Raw genomic sequence first — 22452 nt, 5'->3', positions numbered from 1 at the left:
CCACTTTTGTTCTGACCAACTGAGGAAAAAGGCATTAGGCCTACAATAAATTGCGCTGCCAATGATGATTAAATCTAACGATCGCTTAGCTCGGATCACGTCAAACCGTGCAAATTATTACTGTTATATTGTTCTCAAATTGTTAATGGTAACAACATCAGCATTGCATGACTGTGTATTTAGTGTGTATTAGCGTTACCTGTAGATTTCAATTTCTGTAGCCACTCAACAGTCCAAAGTCTTTTGCTTTTTGGCTACGGATGAATCTCAGTTGTCACGGATGATTGTCATTTGGACCTTTCTGGATTACAATCCACCATCAAAATGATAAGTTTAATTATTTCAGCTGCTGTGAGAACAGGCTATAAATGATCCGCTACAAGCTGCGTCCTCACGTGATAAAACCGATTAGCCTGGACTCCTTGCTTTCTGTTTACGGACGTGACGTAATGACGCAGAGGAACTGCTGCATGCTCAAATTTCCCGCCGAAATCCACCATGTCGCTCTTATTATAAAACATTATTACAAGCTTACCATTGTGAATCGAGCAAAGATGATGAGATAGTTTTGAACAATGGCTGATTATGTACTTGCTCAAAAAAGTATTTTGGATAATTTTTAACCAAAAAAAAGTGATTGTGATATTGGCCCGCTGGTTATTTGTCCTGAAAACTTTTGACTATCTGACATTTCCGTTATCTTGCATTGGTAACGGGCCTCCATCTTTACTGCTTGGGGTTACCACGTCAAGAGCAAAAAATCCCCCAATCAGACCTTCAATCAAACCTTTTCTCTTAAAAGGATATGTTTTCTGTACAATGTTTTACTTAAAGGAGCAGTAGAACGTCTTTTTAAAAGATGTAAAATAAGTCTAAGGTGTCCTCTGAATGTGTCTGAAGTTTCAGCTCAAAATACCCCATAGATTTTTTTTTTATTCACTTTTTTAACTGCTTATTTTGGGGCATCATTAAATATGCGCCGATTCAGGCTGCGGCCCCTTTAAATTCTTTAAACCCGCTATTGTCCTTGCTTGCTTACCTAGTCTGATGATTCAGCTGTGCACATCCAGACGTCCTGCCCTTGTGTAATGCCTTGAACATGAGCTGGCACATGCAAATATTGGGGGCGTACATATTAATGATCCCGACTGTTACGTAACATGTTATGTTGAGATTTGCCTGTTCTTTGGAGGTCTTTTAAACAAATGAGATTTACATAAGAAGGAGGAAACAATGGTGTTTGAGACTCACTGTATATCATTTCCATGAACTGAACTCTTGATATTCAACTATGCCAAGGTAAATTCAATTTTTAATTCTAGGGCACCTTTAATCTTCCCAAACTGGCAACCATGCGCACATGCTCTCTCTGGGCTGCAAAAAAGCGCTGATAATCTGATAACACTGACAAACATGTTAAAGTTTAGCAATGTCCATTGTGAAATTCTGCTCGAATGGAAGTGTCATACAGCCAATTTGTGATCCTTCACGAGGCAGCGTCTGCGATTTGCTGCTACTAAATTTGCAAGTGAACCTTCTCTGTGACAAACTGTAATAAAACCAAACATGAATCTCAGCCATATTGTTTGTGATCATGGTTGGGGAATAACTGCACTAATGCAACATCTGTAAAAATTTGACATTTGGAATTATTGAAATTAGGAGCCACCATTTTTTAATTGATTTTCTGTTTGATGAAGCTATCATAGTTGGTAGCACCACCTACAGGCCTATTAGGTGAAGTGAAATGGCCTTAAATTTCTGCCTTTTGATAATTATATAATAAAAGTAAAAGTAAATATAATACTACGTAATATGTGCATGTGTGTGCGTTAACTTATCTTTCTCTGGAATATCTGGATATTAGATCATGATTAATGATCATGTTTATAATTTGAGCAAAATCATCATGATTATCAGTTTAACCATTATCATGCAGTCCTAATCGAACAAATAAAAATTGCTGATAAAATTCTGCATTTAGCAATCATTGATGCACCCTGTCCATCAGGAACAAACTATCTATTATGACTTATTACAGGTTGCATTTGCTAGACACTAACAAATTCAAAAGAAATGTATGCAGACACCCAGTGCTCAAACACAGCTAGTGCCATTATAACCTACATTTTTTTTTTCCTTTTATAAGATCTCTATGGCAACATTTCAGTTCATGCATATCATTTGAATTTATTATTTCACTAACTGATTGTTTAAAATGTTCAGAGTGCAACAGACCAAAAACAGTTAGACTAATGGTTCGCATCCTATTCTGGAAGGAAACTCATTGTTCAAAGCGCAAATAAATGAAGGATAGCTAATGATCACTTGCTACCCTTAACCTCAAATTAAATGTAGAGACTCTGATCTGAATTAATACAAGTAACATCAGAACATAAATGCATTGCATAGACAGTCAAACTGGCATGCTATTTCCCTATAAGCTTTTGGTGCTGACCTGACTCAACCCTGCAACAAAAGTTCAAACTTGTGAAAGACTCTCTGAGGTCAGTAGCTCAGCTTTGTTTGGACATACACATATAATCTGATTGAATTGTGGATTACCGTCTCCTCAGCACAGTTCAATCACACACCGGATTTGTCAACAACTTGCTGCTCTTGCGCTTTTTGTTGATAAAACCATGTGGAGCAGTTGTAGAGGGTGATGGAACTGCTGTTCGATCCTACTCACAATATGTACCTCTTCATCACTAGCTACAATACAACTTTGTGTGCTTTCCACACAACTGAAAATCAAGCCTTGCATTTTAAGCCAAAGGCTGATCTTTCTGTAGCCAATATGATAAATTCAGTTCCAAACATTTGTTATGATGAATTACTGATTCAGCAATTAAAGGGTTTTAAAAACATTAAAGGGGACCTATTATGCAAAATTCACTTTTGCATGGTACACAACCCCCCTATAGTGATAAAAATCCACCCACTCCTTTTTTTAATCCCTATAAATCATAAGCAGTGTCTCCCAACAACATGTTTTCAGCCATGGTGCTAATGTGACATCATATTAGCCACAGGCCCCGCCCACAACCGCAGACTGACAGTCCTGCATTACCAAAGTTTCCTCCCTCAGCGAGCCGTACGCTGTCTGGCATTTCCTCCACGCTCGAGCAGCTGCAGCAACAACAATGTCTGGTAAGTAATTGAGATGTTTTGTTGTTGGATGTAAGAGTGAACATAAGTCTTCATTTACTGACATCTAAGCCGCTGAATGCAGTGGATTAGTTTTATTTTTGAAGGAAATGCGCCACAGATCTAATATCACATACGATTTCTGTAACGTTGCCTGCTATTTACGTTTACAGACATAACTGACTGTTTATGTGAACTGTGTGTTTTTGACAGAACCTTGTGTGTATTTGACAGTTTAAACAAAACAAAATGTGAAAGAAGTTACTCACGAGACTTGACGTCTGACAGCCAGCTGTCTATGTGTGCTTCAGATAAGTGTGGTCAGAAAATGATCCATTAGAAGTTTAAACTGTTATATCTTTAAAACACATGGAAAAAAAACTTTAATGATGAAAGAACTATGCTATCCGTGAGAGTGATCACGATATAGAGGATAATCAAAACCAAGCAGATGTCTTGTTAATATTTGGCAGAGAATTCGATTGAGGCAAGATCGTAGAGAGGGGACGGGGCAGAGCAGCTCGTTCTGTTGTCAGAAATGGGTATTTACTAAGGATGCCACAATTCTCAATATAATATTGAACCATTCGGTACGACATCCACGGTTCAATACGTGCTTGTGAATTGTGTTTTTTTCGGTTTTACGTTTAAATAATTTATGCACGTATTGACTGACTGTGTGTGCCTGTAAGTCTACGAGCTGAGATGAGGAAACTCCTCCCCGCGAGTAAATATATTCAATGCTCTAAAGTTAGGGGGCGCTGAACCATCATTCCACACTTTAACATGGCGAGCGGCGGTGAAGTGAGGCTACAGTACGATGAAACGCCGGCATCTTTCAAATCCGTGGTGTGGAGACATTTCGGTTTTGCCTTTGAGTATAATGCCAAGGAAGAAAAAACAGTAAACAAAAAAATGACTGTCTGCAAGCATTGTTTTACACATGTAGCCTACTCAAATGGAAACGCTTCCAACATGACTGCACATCTGCGGCACCATCAGCCAGCAATATCACTGTCTGAATAGATAGGAATAGATAGCTGACTTAAGTGAAATTGCACTTTACATTCTGAATGAAGGATACTGTACTGGAGTACTGTTAAGTTTAATTAAGATGGTTTATTTATGTTTACTGAAGTACAAGTATGTTTATTTGAAATGGTCAATTTATGTTTACTAACTTCACATGTATGTTTATTTTCAAAATTTAGGAATTTATGTGTTCCCCAGTTTGTACATAGGCTACCAGCAGCTGTGAGATGTCAGTGTTAATTTTAAAATAAAAAATTGTTTTATATTATACAACACACTAGGAACTAGTGGACTTTTCTTTGCTTTTAAGTAAAATAAAGGAGTATTGCAATAAATCGTTTTTATTTTTTCCTCTTAACCTCTTACTGTTCCTATTGCCTAAGCATAGAATAACAAAAAAACACTCTTATGTGTCAAGCCATCAGAACCGAACCGAACCAAAAACCTTGGTTAAAAAAACCGAGGTATGTATTGAACCATGGGCTAACTATTGTTGCATCCCTAGTATTTACAACATGGATTTATAAATGATCTGTGAGGTATTTTAAGCTGAAACTTCACAGACACATTCTGGGGACACCTGAGACTTAAATTACATCTTGTAAAAATGGGCATAATAAAATAAATTTAAAGGGGGGGGTCTAATGCCATTTCATGCATTCTGACTTATTTACACTGTTAAAGAAGTTGGATGCTCATGCTAAACATGGCCAAAGTTTCAAAACACGAGTTGGACGTATGACAGAGTACTCCTGTGCCAAATATACAACTTCCAGTTGTGGTCATGTTTCGCCGTTTTTTTTTTTTTTTCTTCAGAGTATGGCCCTTTATCACGTAATAAAGGGCTGAATTCCTTTTATAGGCATTTCTCCCTGATAAGCGTACACACACACCACCAAGAGCAAGAGCAATAGCACACCCATCAACGCGCTTCGGTCGGGATACAGAAGCAGAGAGATTTTTAAACAATTCAGGGGCTGCACACATCGAGGCAGTCTCATTTAAGAAAAGTAACCACAAAGTAAGAAAGAAATTACAGTATTTTACACCTCACAATGAATAGTCAATTTTATTATGGTTACTTTTCTTAAATAAGACATCCTTGATGACGTATGCAGCCTTCAAATGCGACCTCCGGAGGACACAGCCTCTGAAATGAGATGCAGCTCCCGTCACTGAAGGAGTGTGTTTTTGTTTGTGATGGAAAGATTACATTTTTCAGCTTCCCAAAGAACCCAGCATTAAGGGAACACTGGATGAAGTTTGTTTTTCTGTGGCAGCAACTGAGTTGTGCACGTATGTTTGTAGTGGGTGGTGAGTAAAGCTGCATTAGATATCTGTGTTTTGTTGGCAATCAGCGCACAAGTGCATAAATGTAAACAACGCAAACGTTTTTGTTCCCTTTTTATTTATAATGTCGCAGCTTGCAGACGATCGCTACGTAAAATCTGCGCGCGCTCATGACTCTTTAGCTCTGCCCACGGCAGGCACGTCTCCAGGAGCTCTGCTTTTTTCAGAAAGACTCAGTACAGTGTATGCATCTTCTATAAATATGATAAAACTAAAAGACTTTTCGGAAATATGAAGGATGCAATACTACTCTACAGGTACTCAAGATTGGCAGACACTGTGTATGATACCCCCCCTTTAAGCCATGCCTAAAGTCTGCAAAGAACTCCATGTTTCATAACACTTCACTGCAACCTTTTCTGTGAATTCTGAATATTTTACTATCTATAACCCATACCAAGTTTTATAGAGCCATCTTCTCACACCCTTACAGAAAAGTGCACAAGTTTCCCTGTTGTTCTGCCCTTTTGCCTTTGAGAAAAGCATGTCGCTGCAGGATACAATACGGAATCTGTCCCAATGTAACAGGCAAAAAAAATAAAAATTCCCTAAATGACAATGCTTACAGAGCACGATCCCTTCAATTAGAGGGAGGCCAATTCTCAGTTTAGTCTTGGTCATGATGCTGAATGACAATTCTCCACTGACACCACTTATTAGCTGGCTATTTCTGTCTGGATCAGAGAAACTGGCTCAAAAATGTGACATCCAATGGCCCATGGACTTACATCAAAGTTGTTGAGGGCGTAGGCTAGCTCTCCTCCACCTGCAGGCTGGGAGAAGCTGGAGTCCTCGCTGCTGGTAGCCTGGGCTGCATTAGATATGCCGGAGACAGCGTGCTGCAGCTGCTTGTAGATGAGGTCCCGGTTGGCCTTGTACGCGGCCACGTCTGGGTGCTGCAGGCAGGCACGTGAAGCCGTGTACAGCATAGGAACGTTCCTCTGAAGGACGCCGCGAGCTGCCGCCATTTGATCTTTGTGATGGACGTCCTTGAGTTCCTGTCATACAAAGAGGGCAAAGGAGGAAAATTTAGGGGTGATGTTACAGCCTTGTCATAATAAGGACACTGAAGCACTCTGATAGAGCAAAGTACAACCCCCCCTAAGGGCCCACACAACTCATAATCACATCATGAACGTATAAGTCTGGCAAATCTGCAGCATAGAAACACATGCCATGTTACCACTTCCATTTAGCGGAGACATTGGCCGTTTTGGTCATTTTGTCTACTTTTTAAATTGTCGTTCTATGTAAAAATGAGTCGGACTGATTTTTTTTTTTTTTTAAGCATTTCATGCCTTAAGTGAAACATTAAGATGACGTGTCAAATTTATAAAAAAAAAAAAAATCAATGGCCTGCTCCATTCACACTCTGTCTAGGTGTATGAAAAGGAAATGTATCCTGCATAAACGCCCTCTAATCTCTAAAGTGTTTTTGTCGTGGGTACTTTGTTTTATCAAAGTGCTTCTATGTCCTTATTATAACCATCTTTGAGGAACTCCTCATTCCACAAAGATGGTAGCAAAAAAAACTTAAAAATCTTTTAATACCAAAGCAATTTGCACCTTGAAAGTGAGGACACAGCATCTGCTGACTGATTCACGAAATTATAAACTTAGAAGGGTCGGGTGTATCATGAGAAGGGAAATCACACTGAATAAATAAAATAAACAGCTCAACTCCACATTCGAACTGAGAAATAATTAGCATTGTCAAGATACTATAATCTCTCTCAAATGGAGAAACAATGTTCATTCTATTAATAAGTGAGCTCACCTGGAAAATTCATCCTGAAATCTATCACTGTTGACTACCACTGAAACTGATTAACCCAAAAAAAAAAAAAAAAATCCCAAAGACCCAATTCTTTTTGGATTTTGTCACTCTAGCTGCTCCAACCCAATCTTGCTCCCATAGTGGTCCCAAGAAGATTGTTTGTTGTTTCAACCACACAGTATCTTTATTTCTGTTACAAATATTCAAATTATCACAGAAATACTGGGATAAAACTTTACAGTTCAGATATAAACACTAATGTCTATGTTATTGATCAAAATTGAGCAAATCAGCTTCTGAAAAAAACTTGATTCTGAAAACGACGCATTTATCGATTATTGTTTCACCACCAGGTGGAGACAAGCGAGTGTTAAAAAAATGTATTTGACGTTGAATCTTCGTTCAACATATTCTTTCAAATACACTGATTCATCCAGTAATGAAACAAGAGTATTTATGAGTGAGTCATTGAATCATACATCCAAACAGATTTTTGAAAAATAATTCAAATAAATTAAAAATTTTAAAATAGACTGCAGCAATTAATATTTTGTCAGAACCTCTAGTAAATTATGTTATTTCGTTTAGTTTCATTCAGAATCGTGATCTTAGTTTGACAAAACAAAAAAGTTTCTTAGTTTATCCAGAATTGTGCAGCTGTAAGTTTCTTTAACACTTATTTATTTAATCTTCATATAAAATAAGTAAATAAGAAAGATTTGTTTACATTTTATTTATTTTATTTTTTATTTAAAATTATTTGTTGTTTGCCTTAATTAAAAATGCATTGGTTAAATTCAACCCTTTTTTTTTCTACCGTTCTTTTTTTGAAAAAAAAAAAAAAAAAAAAAAATGTATTAAATTTTCTTCAATAATTATCAATACCGAACAATATGAAACATTATATCGTGATCAATTTTTTAGCTGTATCTCCCAGCCCTAGGTTATACACATAAAATCATCAACCAGAGCTAGATAGCTCCTCGCTCCACATGTGGGCAGAGGATGTAATGCTATTCAAAGTCAGTACATCCTCGAATGAAATTAGATCTCCTCTGATTATTTGGTGCACTGGGTGCATTGAGTGGCTGCATTTTACCTGCTGCCTCTTGGCCGCCATTAGGTTCAGTTTGTCCACCTCCGGTTTCAAAGCTTTGTACTGGATACCCAGGTCCTGCTCAGTGCCTGCATTACGCACCTTCACCAGGCTCTCCTCCACCTGTGGGTCAAGTATGATAAGCCGTTATAGAAAAGAAGCCTTAATCTATGGCCTAAAAAAAAAAAAAAAATTTAATGAGACATTAAGTGCGACATTTTCATGTTTACCCTATAAAACTATTTTAGGGTCCCTTAGGGGACATATGAATATTTTCAACTTATTTTCAGATTTTACACCTTTTATTAATAGGGACACCTCACCAGCTAGAAACATTTTTTAATAAACTATACAAGGACACATTAGGACTGGAGAGAGAAAGAGAGAGGGAGAAAGAGAAATATTTCTTTAATTATGTTTGGATACTTTCCTGTGATATTTTTGTAAAAACTTGAAGTAGAACAACTGAAAAGGCATCAATATAAAATTATTATACTGAAAAATTATTAGTGATGTAACCAGTGAGCCAGAAATTATTAGTGATGTAACCAGTGAGCCAGAAAATGCCACCTGTAATCACTGCATCTCATTCAACCACAACAGTAAAAGCGAAAGAAAAATGCCAAATAATACTGTCCAACTCTATCATGATTTTCTTTCATAGTTTCATATTCTAATTAATACAGTAATTGCATGAGACAAACCATTATTTAGTACATTAGACAAAATCAGACAAAAGAAATATTTTAGGGTCACAAAAGCATACTTGAAAAGCTTCATTTGATCATTCAAGCTGAGCTTCCAGAACAATTCAATGAAGAAAAAAAGTGAGAAAAACAGTGCCTACTCTTTCGGAAGAAGGCTTCTGCTTCCACTTGCACATACGTTCATCATAAACTTCAAGCGAGAAACACTGGCATAAAAATCTAATTGTAACACTGAAAAAATAATCTACCTGTATCATACATTTCCAATGAAATCTCTGAGAGGGATGTTTTTCACAGCACTGCCAACATGGTGAAATCATTTTGTACACAAACGTGACAAGACCGCTCTACGGTGCATAAAGAACTACACAGTATGATTCAATAGCATGTTGCTTGCAGAAACAGAAAGTGAATATAATCTAGTTTGTACCAACAATCTATAGACTAAATTCAAACAAATCTAATATAAAACCAAGACGTGTGTGAAAAAGTGAAGGCTACGGTAATGCTTGCAACATGCAGCTTCCATGCAGGGTTCTCTTTATATGAAGTGTTTATATTCACACACAGTAACTAATTGCTGCACATATAATTACTGCTGGAAGAAGTTCAATAAGAGTTGAGCAATAAAGCCTGAGGGCAATAAAAGTACTAAGTACACTAAGACCAGTGCCTATATACCAGGGGGGTAAATAGGACAAAACTCGGGTGTCTTTGCGTATGCTTTACTCAGCCTTCTGGACCAAAGCCAGTTCCCTGGGGCACTACCCTTCGGCTTTAGCTTTTTCTCAGATCCAGAGACTGACGAGGGATAGAGATAATGAAGGGGGTTATAAAAAGAAATCTGAAATCAGTGGTGGACTTAGAGTCTAAGTGCTACAGCAAGATATGAACGTTCAAAATATCAGCAGACTCCAATGTAAATGGTAACACCAGTTATATACACAGAACATTTTGGCTAATTTCCAGCTTAAAACTTGCATTCCAACAAGTGTCATGCATTTGAAAAAGACCAGTCTGATACTTTGCCAGAGAGCTTCTGCTGGTTGGCATGATGCGAGCAACTCCAAAATGAAATGGAAATTGCCGGGCACATACTCTGCCGATTTTCACAAAACCCCTCCAGGCATGTCTAGAGTGATCAAAACGTTAAAAGAATCGTTCACCCAAAAATGAAAACTGTGTCATAATTTACTCTTGACAGACGCCAAAGGTTCTTGCAATTCTCATAAGTGAATGTGACAAGGCAATGAATATGCAACACGTGAATAAGATTTGAGAGCTACAGCAGAGGGGAAAATGTAAATATAACAACTTAAGACAAAGCTAGCACATGGATTGAGAAAACTTGTATTATAGAGTGAGAATCACGGAAATCCATATAGGTCTAGAACTACACTATTGTTCAAAGATTTGGGGTCAGTAAGGCTACGTTCACACAGCGAGTCTTAGTCTCCAATTTACTGCTCAGATCTATTTTTTTTTTTTTGTATAGCTGTTCAAGGATTATGAAAAGATACTTGAGGTAAAGCTATTTAAAACTAGCCACATTCCATGTAGCACACCTACCTTTCATTTCCTTCTCAGCGGTGTGCATTCATTCCTCTCTAAAAGCCCAAACTTAATGTTGGAATAAGCTAAATTGGTGATTTTTGTAAAATGCAGTCTAATGTTGCCAAATTGTGGGAAGTGTTTGATAATAAAGAGTTATTAAGGAGTTTGATAATAAAAGTCATTAAGTGGAGGTAAACACTAAGGAGAAAATATGATGTGTATCAGTATATTAGATCTGTGCATTCGGTCTTAAAGTGACAGCAGTTTAATAAATAGTCTAATAAAACACAGTTTGCTCAATTAATGTTAATCAAACAACAAAAGACAGAAAATCACTCACTGGTCTTGATTGAATAACTTTAACTTTAATAAGCATTCATCAATCAATTTATACAGTGAAAACTATGCCATGTTATTTTAAATTTGATTACTTTATTAGATTTCTTTTGTAGGCTATATCTACTTACCTGAAAAGTTTTGTCCATTTGTTTGTATTTTGGCAATAGGTGCCATCGCATTTTTGATGCTTGGTCCCTTATAACTTTTTAATTTATAAAATAAGAATTTTATTTTTAAAATTATACATTTATAAGTCTTATTATAAATTTTGAAAACAATTGTGCCGTTTAATGTTTTTGAGGTGACCAGTGTTGGTTATGACCAAAAATCAGTATTTTTTAAAGGGGTCATGAACAGAGTTTCAAAACTCAAAACTTCCTTGTTACTACAAAACAGCTTTTATTGAAACTGATTTTTTTTGAGCTTTGATATTCACAGACACTAGTCCAGATAACAAATGAATTCATTGTACAGCCCTAATTTTGATTTATTCATCCAAAATTTAGTAAATGCATTCATACAGTGATAAGTACAAGTTCCATTTCTGACTGGATTCCATGATTCCGTCCGTTTTCCACATCGGAGCTTCGAATTTTAAAAGGACGGCATTTATTTGAAACAGAAATCTATTATATTGTTAAATGTCTTTATCACTTTTGAGCAATTTATTAAATCCTTGCAGAATAAAAGTATTAATTTCTTTTTTAAATACTTCCTGACCCTAAACTTTTGAACAGTAGTGTATATGAGATTTAGAAAAATATGTTTTTCAATTTTTAGTCAACCAACTATTCAAGGAGTAAAAACTTGTGCATGTGTCTCACCAGTTTGAGCTGAAGCAGAAGCTGGTACACATCAGCCATGTCCGCCAGTACAAGCAGATGAGTGACAGCAGAAAGAAGGGCGCGTGCAGCACGGACCATATTGCCTCTCTTAACTGAAGAACAGGGATCCTCTGCAAACTCTCCTGAGGCCATCTTCATGGAATCTCCTAGAGAAAAAGATTCATACACAAAGTCTCATTATTAGTTTTAATTTGTTCTTTCATAGCCCTCATGATGCAAGAGCAGCAAGGGCAAAGAAATGATCTTTTCCCAATGTGGAAGACAAAATAAAAGATAACTCAACATCTGAAGATGCAATTACTTCCAAAGCGGCCCTTTGAAATGTTAAAGGCTGAGACCTAATTATTGTCCGTTATTTGATTAAATTCTGCCTCCATTAATTGGCAATGATAATACTGTCCAAGGTCATTAGCGAGAAGACCACGAACACATAACAGCACGACGTACAGATGTTGCTACAGAGGTTCTTTAGTGGCAACCTTGCCACACAAACACAGTAAACAATGGGCATGACAGAGGTAAAACATTAATAGTTTCCCTTAACAAAGAACTACATGGTGAACTGTAAAACTTAAACCAGCAATTCAAGTGGTAGATCTGATTCAGGCACCCCATGGTCTGTCATAAGCAGAGCAAACCACTACATACAACAACAACTAACAAGATGAAATATAAAGCTAATCACCAGGGCAGTGGGTGTTCATGTTCAAGGATAAATGCCAGTGGTTAGGGGGTGACGGGTTAATTGCATTAGGATGTCATTTTGTGAAATGCTAGATGGAGAGTAAAGTCAGAAGCAGTGAAACACTGATGAAAGCAAAGGCTCGATTCAAGTCTGCTCATAGCCAGAGCTCTCTGACACATGCTAGCACACCAAATGAGTTCTTTCAGTGAAGGTCGAGTCCCCGGGATAACACTGACGTCTTATCTGATGTGCCTGCGAAAGGGTGTCATCACTTGCCTTCACAACCCAGTTGGCTCATGTTGAAACCTTTTCAATGCGACAAGGTTTCAACGGTTGTGTATGAATCTTTTTCTGTAACAGCGGCTTAAAATATCGAAATGAATGAGCACAGTCATTCGACCACAAACCTCACATTCGACACAGTATCGGGTTGTTTTGTCGAATGTGTCGGCAAATGAAACTGAACACAATCATGCAGATCTCTGCATGCCACTCAAGTAAAGCATAAAAATAAAAACGCTTGCAATGAAAGCGGTCAAGAGTGCAAGTAATGGCCAAGTTCATAACTTGCCTGAACTGAAATTGACTCAATGAAAAGAGATAAAAATCAATTTGAGGGGGCAGTAATAGCCTTGTGCTCAGGAGGGGGTTTCATTCTTTCTTTTGTTGATGTATGGAAAAATGTGCAGTGTTCCCTGGTAACAGGAAGCGAGTCTCACAGAATGACAGCAAACTGAAAAACTAAATTTTCTGGGTTATTGCGCAAGTGTTGGTTTCCACAAATGTTGAATGGTAGCTCTAAGACCATGTCTATTTTTTTCTATCACTTAAAAATAGATTCATCCGACCATAGACCACACAAAAAGCCAGGAGAACTAAGGACTGCAGGGACTGTCATTCCTTCCAGAGGATGCAATCAATAAGACCATTTTCACAGGCCTGATAGTGATCAGTGCACCCATAATAAACTCACATCTATCACTTCTAAAGTAGCGCTCACAAGAGGAACACAGTGGCTTGAGAAGAAATTTTGAAAGCGGACGTCTACAGAAGGCACAAAGAACATCCAGATACCTTGCAGGGTAGGTAGATGGCATTCTCATTCCCAGCCACCTTCGTCCCGTTGAAAGGTGTGAAGCAATCAAAATTGGTTTCTACGGTAAATAAGGCACATTCCACCCAGGAGACATGCTAATGTACATGCAGCAAACAACTCTGGAGCTGTTAGGGAGAAAATCGTTGAAGGATTCAGTGGTTTCCAATGTGCATTATGCAATGATTACATTTGCCCTGGTTGCAGAACAGCTGGTAAGCCACACACAGCTGGGTACTGGGATCTCTTTTCAATCTAGGAAAGCTTTAACCCCACTCAATGGTGGCATTATCAGTCAAGCCATGCATGGTCGAGCAAAACTGCATAGCTGACAGTCTCCGGCACCAGCGAGCAACAGTGTCTGGATTCCACAGCCAATGACAGCATACCAAAACCATTGTGACATTCCCCAGCATCACAGCAGTGTGCTGGCCAACGCTTGACAGATTTTACAGCCCTAACTAAGCCAATAAACACTGAGTGCCGAGTCTGAAACTGACAAAGATGTTATTCCAACAAGTGACAAGTGGGTTGAGCCTGCACTCTGCATCTCAGAAGTACAAAATGCCACACTAATTCCAGAAGAAGTGGGCATTCCAAGTCGGGAAGCTCACATCAGCCATTCACTTCGAATGAGAACGTATGGTGATGACTTTATGGTTACAGGTTATTTCTGTCACATGCCAACAGAAGGCAACAGACTTGGCCTGAAGTCTCGCACAAGTAAAGCGTTGCCTTATCCACATCTGACATTACCCTTGACAACTGGCAGACTCCGTGTACATATGCAAGTTGTTTTGAGCTTGTTTTCTCATTTTTGGCAACCGAGCATAAATAAAAATATCTTGATGGATCAGCGCAGCAAGTCAAGGCAAGCTGTTCACTAATGAATGTGACAATCCCTCCTTAGCACAGAGAGCATAGCCATATACCTAGGATTAGTTAGCAATAAGTGTCAAAAATGCCAGGCAAATTTACTTTGCACCGCAAACTGAAGGCCTCCAATCTCATGTTGGTATGATGAGGCTATCGCATCATATTGAAATGAGTCCAACTAGAGTGCAGCAATGCCCACGTATCAATATCAGCAGGATTTTTAATCAAAAAATGCATGGCAAACAAGGCATGAAAAAATGAGGAGTCGTGCAATTTGACAGGGTTAAACCCTTCTATTAACCTGCCTTCTCCATCCTCTTTCTGCAAGAAGACACGGCAGAGATACCAGTGATGTTCTGTAATGAGGACGAACAACATGAGGGAATATACTGGACAACAGTCTTGGGGGAAGTACACACTCCACTGCATGATAGCAGCAACTCTGATAGCACAAGCCAAGCCCTCTTAATTCAAAAATCCATCCACACATGCAGATAAGCACAGACAGATAATGAAAACACGAAAATTAAACCACTGATTAAAGCCATTATTTAAATTAGGATATTCACCCGTTTACTGTAATTGTTCCAATGGCTGCAGTCACTTTTGAACACTTATAATAGTGTCAACACTAAGACTGTTAACACAGATTTCACGAATCGATACTGATTCACAAGCTCATAAAAAATAATTTTTATCTGATAATGATTTGATTGAATGTATACAAGACATCACTAGCAGGTCAAATATTGCATTTTAAGTAATACAATGCAAATATTTTATCTTTTTTATATTATATATATATATATATATATATATATATATATTGAATGGCTTTCCTGAGATAAATGTAATGTTGTGTGACATGTTATTTACAAGCTGTTGTATTGACATCTTTACATGCTTGAAACTGATTGAGCGACTACACAAGACAGAATGCATTTCGGTAAGTTGTACTGTTTGTTTCAATATACCTTCTGATGTTATATAACTAGTACTATAACTGGTATAAATTAGCATATATACTAGTATAACTAGTAGCAATGAGGTGAGGATGATCAGTTCACATGGTCCGTAAATTCATTATAAAATAGAATTTGAAAGCCAAAACTTTGTTTCATATCAAAAGTAACAGCAAAAAACTTATTGCAATTGTTAGATGGTGAGGCGCTACAAATAATGTTTAGTGAACTTGTTTACACAACCAGAAATCAGCATAAAATAAAAGATTGATCTTAAAGGGATAGTTCACCCAAAAATGAAAATTTGATGTTTATCTGCTTCCCCCAGGGCATCCAAGATGTAGGTGACTTTGTTTCTTCAGTAGAACACAAATTTTGATTTAACTCCAACTGTTGCCGTCTGTCAGCCATATAATGTGTGTCAATGGTAGCACAATTTATAAGAGTCAAATAAACATGCACAGACAAATCCAAATTAAACCCTGTGGCTCGTGACGACACACTGATGTCCTAAGACACAAAACGATCGGTTTGTGCAAGAAACCGAACAGTATTTATATAATTTTTTACCTCTAATACACCGCTATGTCCAACTGCGTTCAGCATTCGCTTAGTGAGGTCTGATTGCGCTCTGACAACGGAAGTGATGTCTCGCACGCATTGATGTATAAGCGCGAGACATCACTTCCGTTGTGAGAGCGCGATCAGACCTCACTAACCGCAGTTGAACACAGTTGGACATTGTGGTGTTTGAGGTAAAAAAAATTATATAAATAATGTTTCTTGCACAAACCGATCGTTTTGTGTCTTAGGACATCAATGTGTCGTCACGAGCCGCAGGGTTTAATTTGGATTTGTCTGTGCATGTTTATTGACTCTTATAAATTGTGTGACCATTGACTCGCATTATAAGACTGACAGACATCAACGGTTGGGAGTTAAAAATCATAATTTGTGTTCTACTGAAGAAACAAAGTCACCTAAATCTTGGATGCCCTGGGGGTAAGCAGATAAACATCAAATTTTCATTTTTGGGTGAACTATCCCTTTAAAATTTAAAAATTGATGATGGTTCATCAAACTGATGTCAACCCCAGCCCTAGTTAGCAGCCTTCTCTTTTTTTGCATACCTTGCTTACGGACATCTTCCACTGCTGCAGTCAGCTCGTCCTTTAAGAACTGGCTCTCTTTAGCAATCTTCTCCCCTTTATCCAGAAAGTTCTGGGTTGCTGTCTCTACAGAGGCTGCCAGAACATGAGCCTTCTTGGAGCGCCCCTTCTTCTTGTTGGATGGGCCTTTATTGCTGGAGTTCACAAGTGTGGTAACCTGCAAATGATGAAAAAAAATTAAGGAAAACTGATTTTGGTAATTACTACAGCAACTGAAGGTGAAAACTGAAAAAGCAGGCTGACCTGGGTAACCAAGGGCTCAAGCAGTCTTTCCACAGCCAGTGTGCGGATCTCCAGGCTCTTGGGATCCCATTTGAAGTTGATGTTTGCTGTGTTAATGCTCGTCATGTTTCTAAGGAGAAAAAAAAAAAGATCAATGGATTAAGAAGGGTGGTGAGACAAATAAGTGGTCTGGGGCTGTGTCTTTTATCAAATCAAATGTCACACGACAGACTCCCGTTTAGTCATTGCATTCACTAACGATGTAAATATTCCACACTGTTAACCAAAACCCATACTCATTCTATCGGAGTAGCTCTGCTGCCCACTCATCTAATTTCCATTCAAACGGTGACCACAGTTGTATTAATCAGCAATCTTGCACTGAAGGACAGGGATAATCAGCCCACCCTGAGGGCTCTGCTGTTGTTGCAGGGGTCTGTCTGCACTAGACAGCCAGACTAAATGGACATTGTTTGCAATATAGGTCAGGGAATGCAGACAAAGTGGGCGATGTCAGTGTTGCATGACCAATGCATTGAAAATAAAACCTTTGAATTCAAATGTGTCCTATAAAAAGTTAGGACATTCAACTTCGGCCTAAGAAAACTGAATAATACATAAGTACTTTTATAATAAAAAACTACATTAAAAATGAATAAGAATAATTTCCATATATACAGGCTCAATTTGGTGGAAAATATTGCTATTTAGATAGAATTGGTTTGTTACCGTCAGAAAAACTTGGAACTCAAGCTTGTATATTTTAAAACATCAATTAGCATTCTTTACATTCCAATAGAGTGCATAAGTCAGATTCCAGATGTAAATATACCATTCATTTACTCCGTTAAAGACAGTTAAAGACATACCTATTGTGAGCAACAAGGTTGTTAAAGGATTAGTTCACCCAAAATTGAAAATTATGTAATTTATTACTCACCCTCATGTTGTTCTACAACCGTAAGACATTCAATAATAACTATTCAAAGAAGTTTATCTGTAGTGTTATTTTATATTTGATTACTTTATTCAATTTCTGTACCTGAAAGCTGTTTGATACCTGAAAAACCTGAAAAGCATCGTTTATTTTATTTGTATCTTAGCTCTCATGTATTTATTTGTGCCGTTTCTTGTAGTTTATTATAGATTATGTTTTTATTTATCTTTATTTGACAATTGTCCTATTTTCCCTGAACATAGCACATAACTGTACCGAAACCGTGCCCTAAAACTGTGATACAAACCGAACAGTGAGAAATCTGAACCGTCCCACCCCTAATATATACACATACATTTATTATATATACACATATGTGTGTGTAATATATATATATTATATATATATATATATATATATGAAGAGTTTCGTTGCAAAACGAGATAAATCCGTTTTTAACATTTTTGTCAAAACATGTTTATTATTATGTTATCATGTTATTATTTTGTTTTATGGTGCTACTTAGCTGTATTTTTTAAGTTATGAAGGTTTAAATCAAAACAAACCAACTGCAGTTGAATTGATATTAATTGGAATGCACAACCAAAAAACAAGATTTTTGAAAAATTAAAAAAACGGATTTATCTCGTTTTGCTACGAAACTCTTCATATATATATATATATATATATATATATATATATATATATATATATATATATATATATATATATATATATATATATATATATATATATATATATATATATAGTATGAAGTGTTTTGTAAGACACTTCCTTAATTTCATTGATACAAAACTTATTTTTCAGTTTCCATGCTTTGTCCCAAGAGATGTCACCAAATAAGGAAGAGCAAAAAAATCTTGCTTCAGGAAAAGACAAAGAGCATAAGCTTATTGTTACATTGATGTTTTAAAATATCAACATTGTCAGTGTTTTTTAAAAGTTCTTTAAAAGTAACACCACTCTTTGAAACTGTGTCAAGAACAATAACCGGTAAATGAAACTTTTTAAAGGTGCCCTCGAATGAAAAATTGAATTTATCATACAGTGAGTCTCAAACTCCATTGTTTCCTCCTTCTTATATAAATCTCATTTGTTTAAAAGACCTCAGAAGAACAGGCGAATATCAACATAACACCGACTGTTACGTAACAGTCGGGGTGTACGCCCCCAATATTTGCATATGCCAGCCCACGTTTCCAACATTATAAAAGGCATTAGACAAGGGCAGCCAGTATTAACGTCTGGAGCTGCACAACCAAATCATCAGACTAGGTAAGCAAGCAAGAACAATAGCGAAAAATGGCAGATGGAGCGATAATAACTGACATGATCCATGATATCATGATTATTTTTAGTGACATTTGTAAACTGTCTTTCTAAATGTTTCATTAGCATGTTGCTAATGTACTGTTAAATGTGGTTAAAGTTACCATCGGTTATTACTGTATTCACGGAGACAAGAGAGCCGTCGCTATATTCATTTTTAAACACTTGCAGTCTGTATAATGCATAAACACAACTTCATTCTTTATAAATCTCTCCAACAGTGTAGCAATAGCCGTTAGCCACGGAACACTATCAAACTCATTCAAAATCAGAAGTAAACAATATAACAATACTCACATAATCCGACGCATACATGCCGCATGCATGACGAACACTTTGTAAAGATCCATTTTGAGGGTTATATTAGCTGTGTAAACTTTGTTTATGCACTGTTCAAGGCAAGCACGAGCTCTGTGGGCGGATAGCACGGGATTTAAAGGGGCCGCAGCATAAAATCGGCGCGTTTATAATGATGCCCCAAAATAGGCAGTTAAAAAAATTTATAAAAAAAAATCTATGGGGTATTTTGAGCTGAAACTTCACAGACACATTCAGGGGACACCTTAGACTTATATTACATCTTTTAAAAACATAATCTAGGGCACCTTTAAAGAAATTTAGCATATTACAACAGACATCCATTGGAATTAACCAACTGCCTTATTAAAATATTCCCTTCATTGAACCAAGTATGACAGAACAGTGATTTGTTTTTAAATATGTGTCTTTGTTGCTCCATATGAAATAATTGGACTGTGAGAAATTGTGCAATACCAATTTCCATGCAAGTTGGTCTCATCTCTGAGAACTGGCCAATTTAACAAGAATTTTGTCAACAGCAAAATTACATTTCCACAAAAAGCAAATACCCCCAAGAGTATGAAATAATAATTAGGAAATAGATTCCAAAGATTTTCTCTATTCTTCATAAACTATCAACCATTTAATTTTGAAATTGTCATTAAATGTACCAAGAAAAATGAACAAGTCCCCACTTTAGTCTTACAAATTACCTCCTTTTTTAAATAATACAGCTTTTTTCCTCCAAATTAAGTCATAAATTACCTTAGCTATATCCTTAATCGCCTTAGGAGGCACATCAAATGATAAAGATATACAGATCTAGAATATATACCATTCGTCTTTGACAATAATACCTTCCTAAATATAGATACTTTTCCTCATTAACTACAAATTAAATTTCTTTTTGTTTTCTCAATAATTGGCTCAATTTTGACTCATTTGTTTTTCATTTTTACAAAATTACTACACAGAGATGTTAATTGGTGTTTAACTTGAATATTCTCTATTTCTGTCAAAGAACAATCTTTGATGGGAAACAATACAGGTTTATCTAAATTCATTTTAAGGCCTGAAAGAGCCTAATAGACTAAATACTATCTAATTATTTTATTATTTTTGGGGGGGGTAAATTTGTTTTTCAAAAAAGCCATCCGGGTAACTGAAACTGGTGCTAATTTCATGTCTTGCGTCACACCACCAACTCCCTCAAACTGGCGCTATATTGCGTTATCGATTGCTTCATTTTAAATATTTTTTCCTTTGCGACAACATTGAGGTAATTTACAGGTAAGATAATAAAATTTAAAAAAAATCTGTCCAAAATGTTAAAAACCTGTCCAAGTAATTATTTGGTGAGTAGCCGTGAAATAAACGGGATGATGTAGTTTCACTTTTCCATAATGACCATAATCTGACTGTACATTATCTTTTACATATCAATGGGCTTAGAGAAAAATATTGTCAGGCTGTGTTTTCATGATATGTATTGCATTTTTGGTAGACAAACCATTGTTATTTCAGTAGACAACAGTGTCTGCATCCTGTATTATTAAACTGCGAAGGGCATAACTCACAGGAAGGGCCTGATCCCTAGTTTGTGGTTTAGGCGGAGCCCTAAACTCCTCGAATGGATTTTATATTTCTCAAACGCCTTAACCTATAATCATAGGCGACTTTAAAAAAAATGTTATATAATCCACAAAACACATACGATAACATTTCAATGTCCCGTTTTTTTCTAAATAAAACGCCTTCAAGATGAAAACTCCCGACACATTTGTCCTGATACGAGACGTGCAGCTAACGGCTAACTAGCATTCCCCACCAAAGTTTCCAGGATAGTTTCTATTTAATACTTCAAGAAGTTATCGACTTTTTTGTCCTTTCGAGACGCTTTTAAATTCGTCAAAGGGTGATTAACAAGACGTTTACAAGGAAAAAACAGGGTGTTTATTAAGTGAAATATGAAACGATAGAGAGAGAAATATCCCAAACATTCCATGAAGTTGGGAAACGAGCTAACAATGTAGCCACAAACCCCACTTCCGCATTTCTGTCTATCTTGTATTCACAAAACAGACACATACTGAACCAATTATGAGGTATATTCACTTTTCTATGAGTTATTAATTAAAATAATGCAATTTAAACTACCTAGACAAAAGCAAAACCTACTCACCAGACTGTTGAAATTCCTATCAGATTCAAAATGGAGGGATGAGACTTTAAAATACTGTGGTAAAGTTTTTTTTCCGTGTGTTATAATCCCTCCCAGCGGCTAAACAAAAGCCAAACGATATAATCCACTAAAACTTGACTAAAAGAGCCGGTCGAGTGATAAATGGAAGAGTTCGTGAAGTGTTTAGGAGGAGTTTCGGTTTTCCCCGTGAGTTCAATGAGGAGGAGTATGATGGCGGATTCCCAGCAGTCAGTCTGTTATCAGGTGTGTTTGGGAGTGGCTCGAGAACTCGAGAAAAGTTCAGCTGAATGAGCACTGCGCAGTGGGGGGCATTAAAACACAATGATGTAAGATTAAAAGGTGTGAAGGGACTTTTTACATGGTTGTTGACTGAATTTAAAATGCGAAATGTGCATATTCTTTCTCTACTATTTCAGTTCAGCTCAGTTCCTGTGCTTTATTTACTGGCATGGCAACAACTGTTGGCTAAATTTGTTTTATATTTGAATCATAGCTTCATAAATTAAGCATCAAGAGACAATATATAAAATACTGTATAAAGAAAAAAGACAAATACATAAGTAAGAATTATTTTAAATAAAAATGTAGAATGAGCTATTTAAATGTTTGTGATAAAAGGAGACAAACAAGACTATCTAGTCAGACAGACAGAAAGATGTCAATCTATCTGTCTGTCTATATCTGTTTGTTTGTCTGTCCGTCTATATCTATCTGTCTGTCTATATCTCTCTGTCTGTCTGTCTGTCTGTCTATATCTATCGGTCTGTCTGTCTATATCTATTTGTCTGTCTGTCTGTCTATATCT

General features: G+C 36.8%; 1 protein-coding gene across 1 annotated transcript in view; it reads right to left on the bottom strand.

Moving 5' to 3' along the window:
- ctnna1 (catenin (cadherin-associated protein), alpha 1) overlaps positions 1–21927 on the bottom strand; it is a 111039-nt gene extending 89112 nt beyond the window's left edge. Inside the window, exons 1-6 of the mRNA XM_048176235.1 lie at positions 21627–21927; positions 16879–16987; positions 16597–16792; positions 11830–11996; positions 8409–8528; positions 6261–6530 (exon numbers count right to left, since the gene is read on the bottom strand). Of these exons, the coding sequence (XP_048032192.1) occupies positions 6261–6530; positions 8409–8528; positions 11830–11996; positions 16597–16792; positions 16879–16983 (858 nt within the window). The 5' untranslated portion in view covers positions 16984–16987; positions 21627–21927. The remainder of the gene's footprint in view (positions 1–6260; positions 6531–8408; positions 8529–11829; positions 11997–16596; positions 16793–16878; positions 16988–21626) is intronic.
- Between the last annotated feature and the right edge of the window lie 525 nt (positions 21928–22452).

This window comes from Megalobrama amblycephala, linkage group LG23 (assembly GCF_018812025.1).
Source record: "Megalobrama amblycephala isolate DHTTF-2021 linkage group LG23, ASM1881202v1, whole genome shotgun sequence".
Classification (NCBI taxonomy): domain Eukaryota; kingdom Metazoa; phylum Chordata; class Actinopteri; order Cypriniformes; family Xenocyprididae; genus Megalobrama; species Megalobrama amblycephala.
The sequence above is the reverse complement of the archived record's forward strand: the minus strand, read 5'-3'. Positions and strand labels throughout refer to the sequence as shown.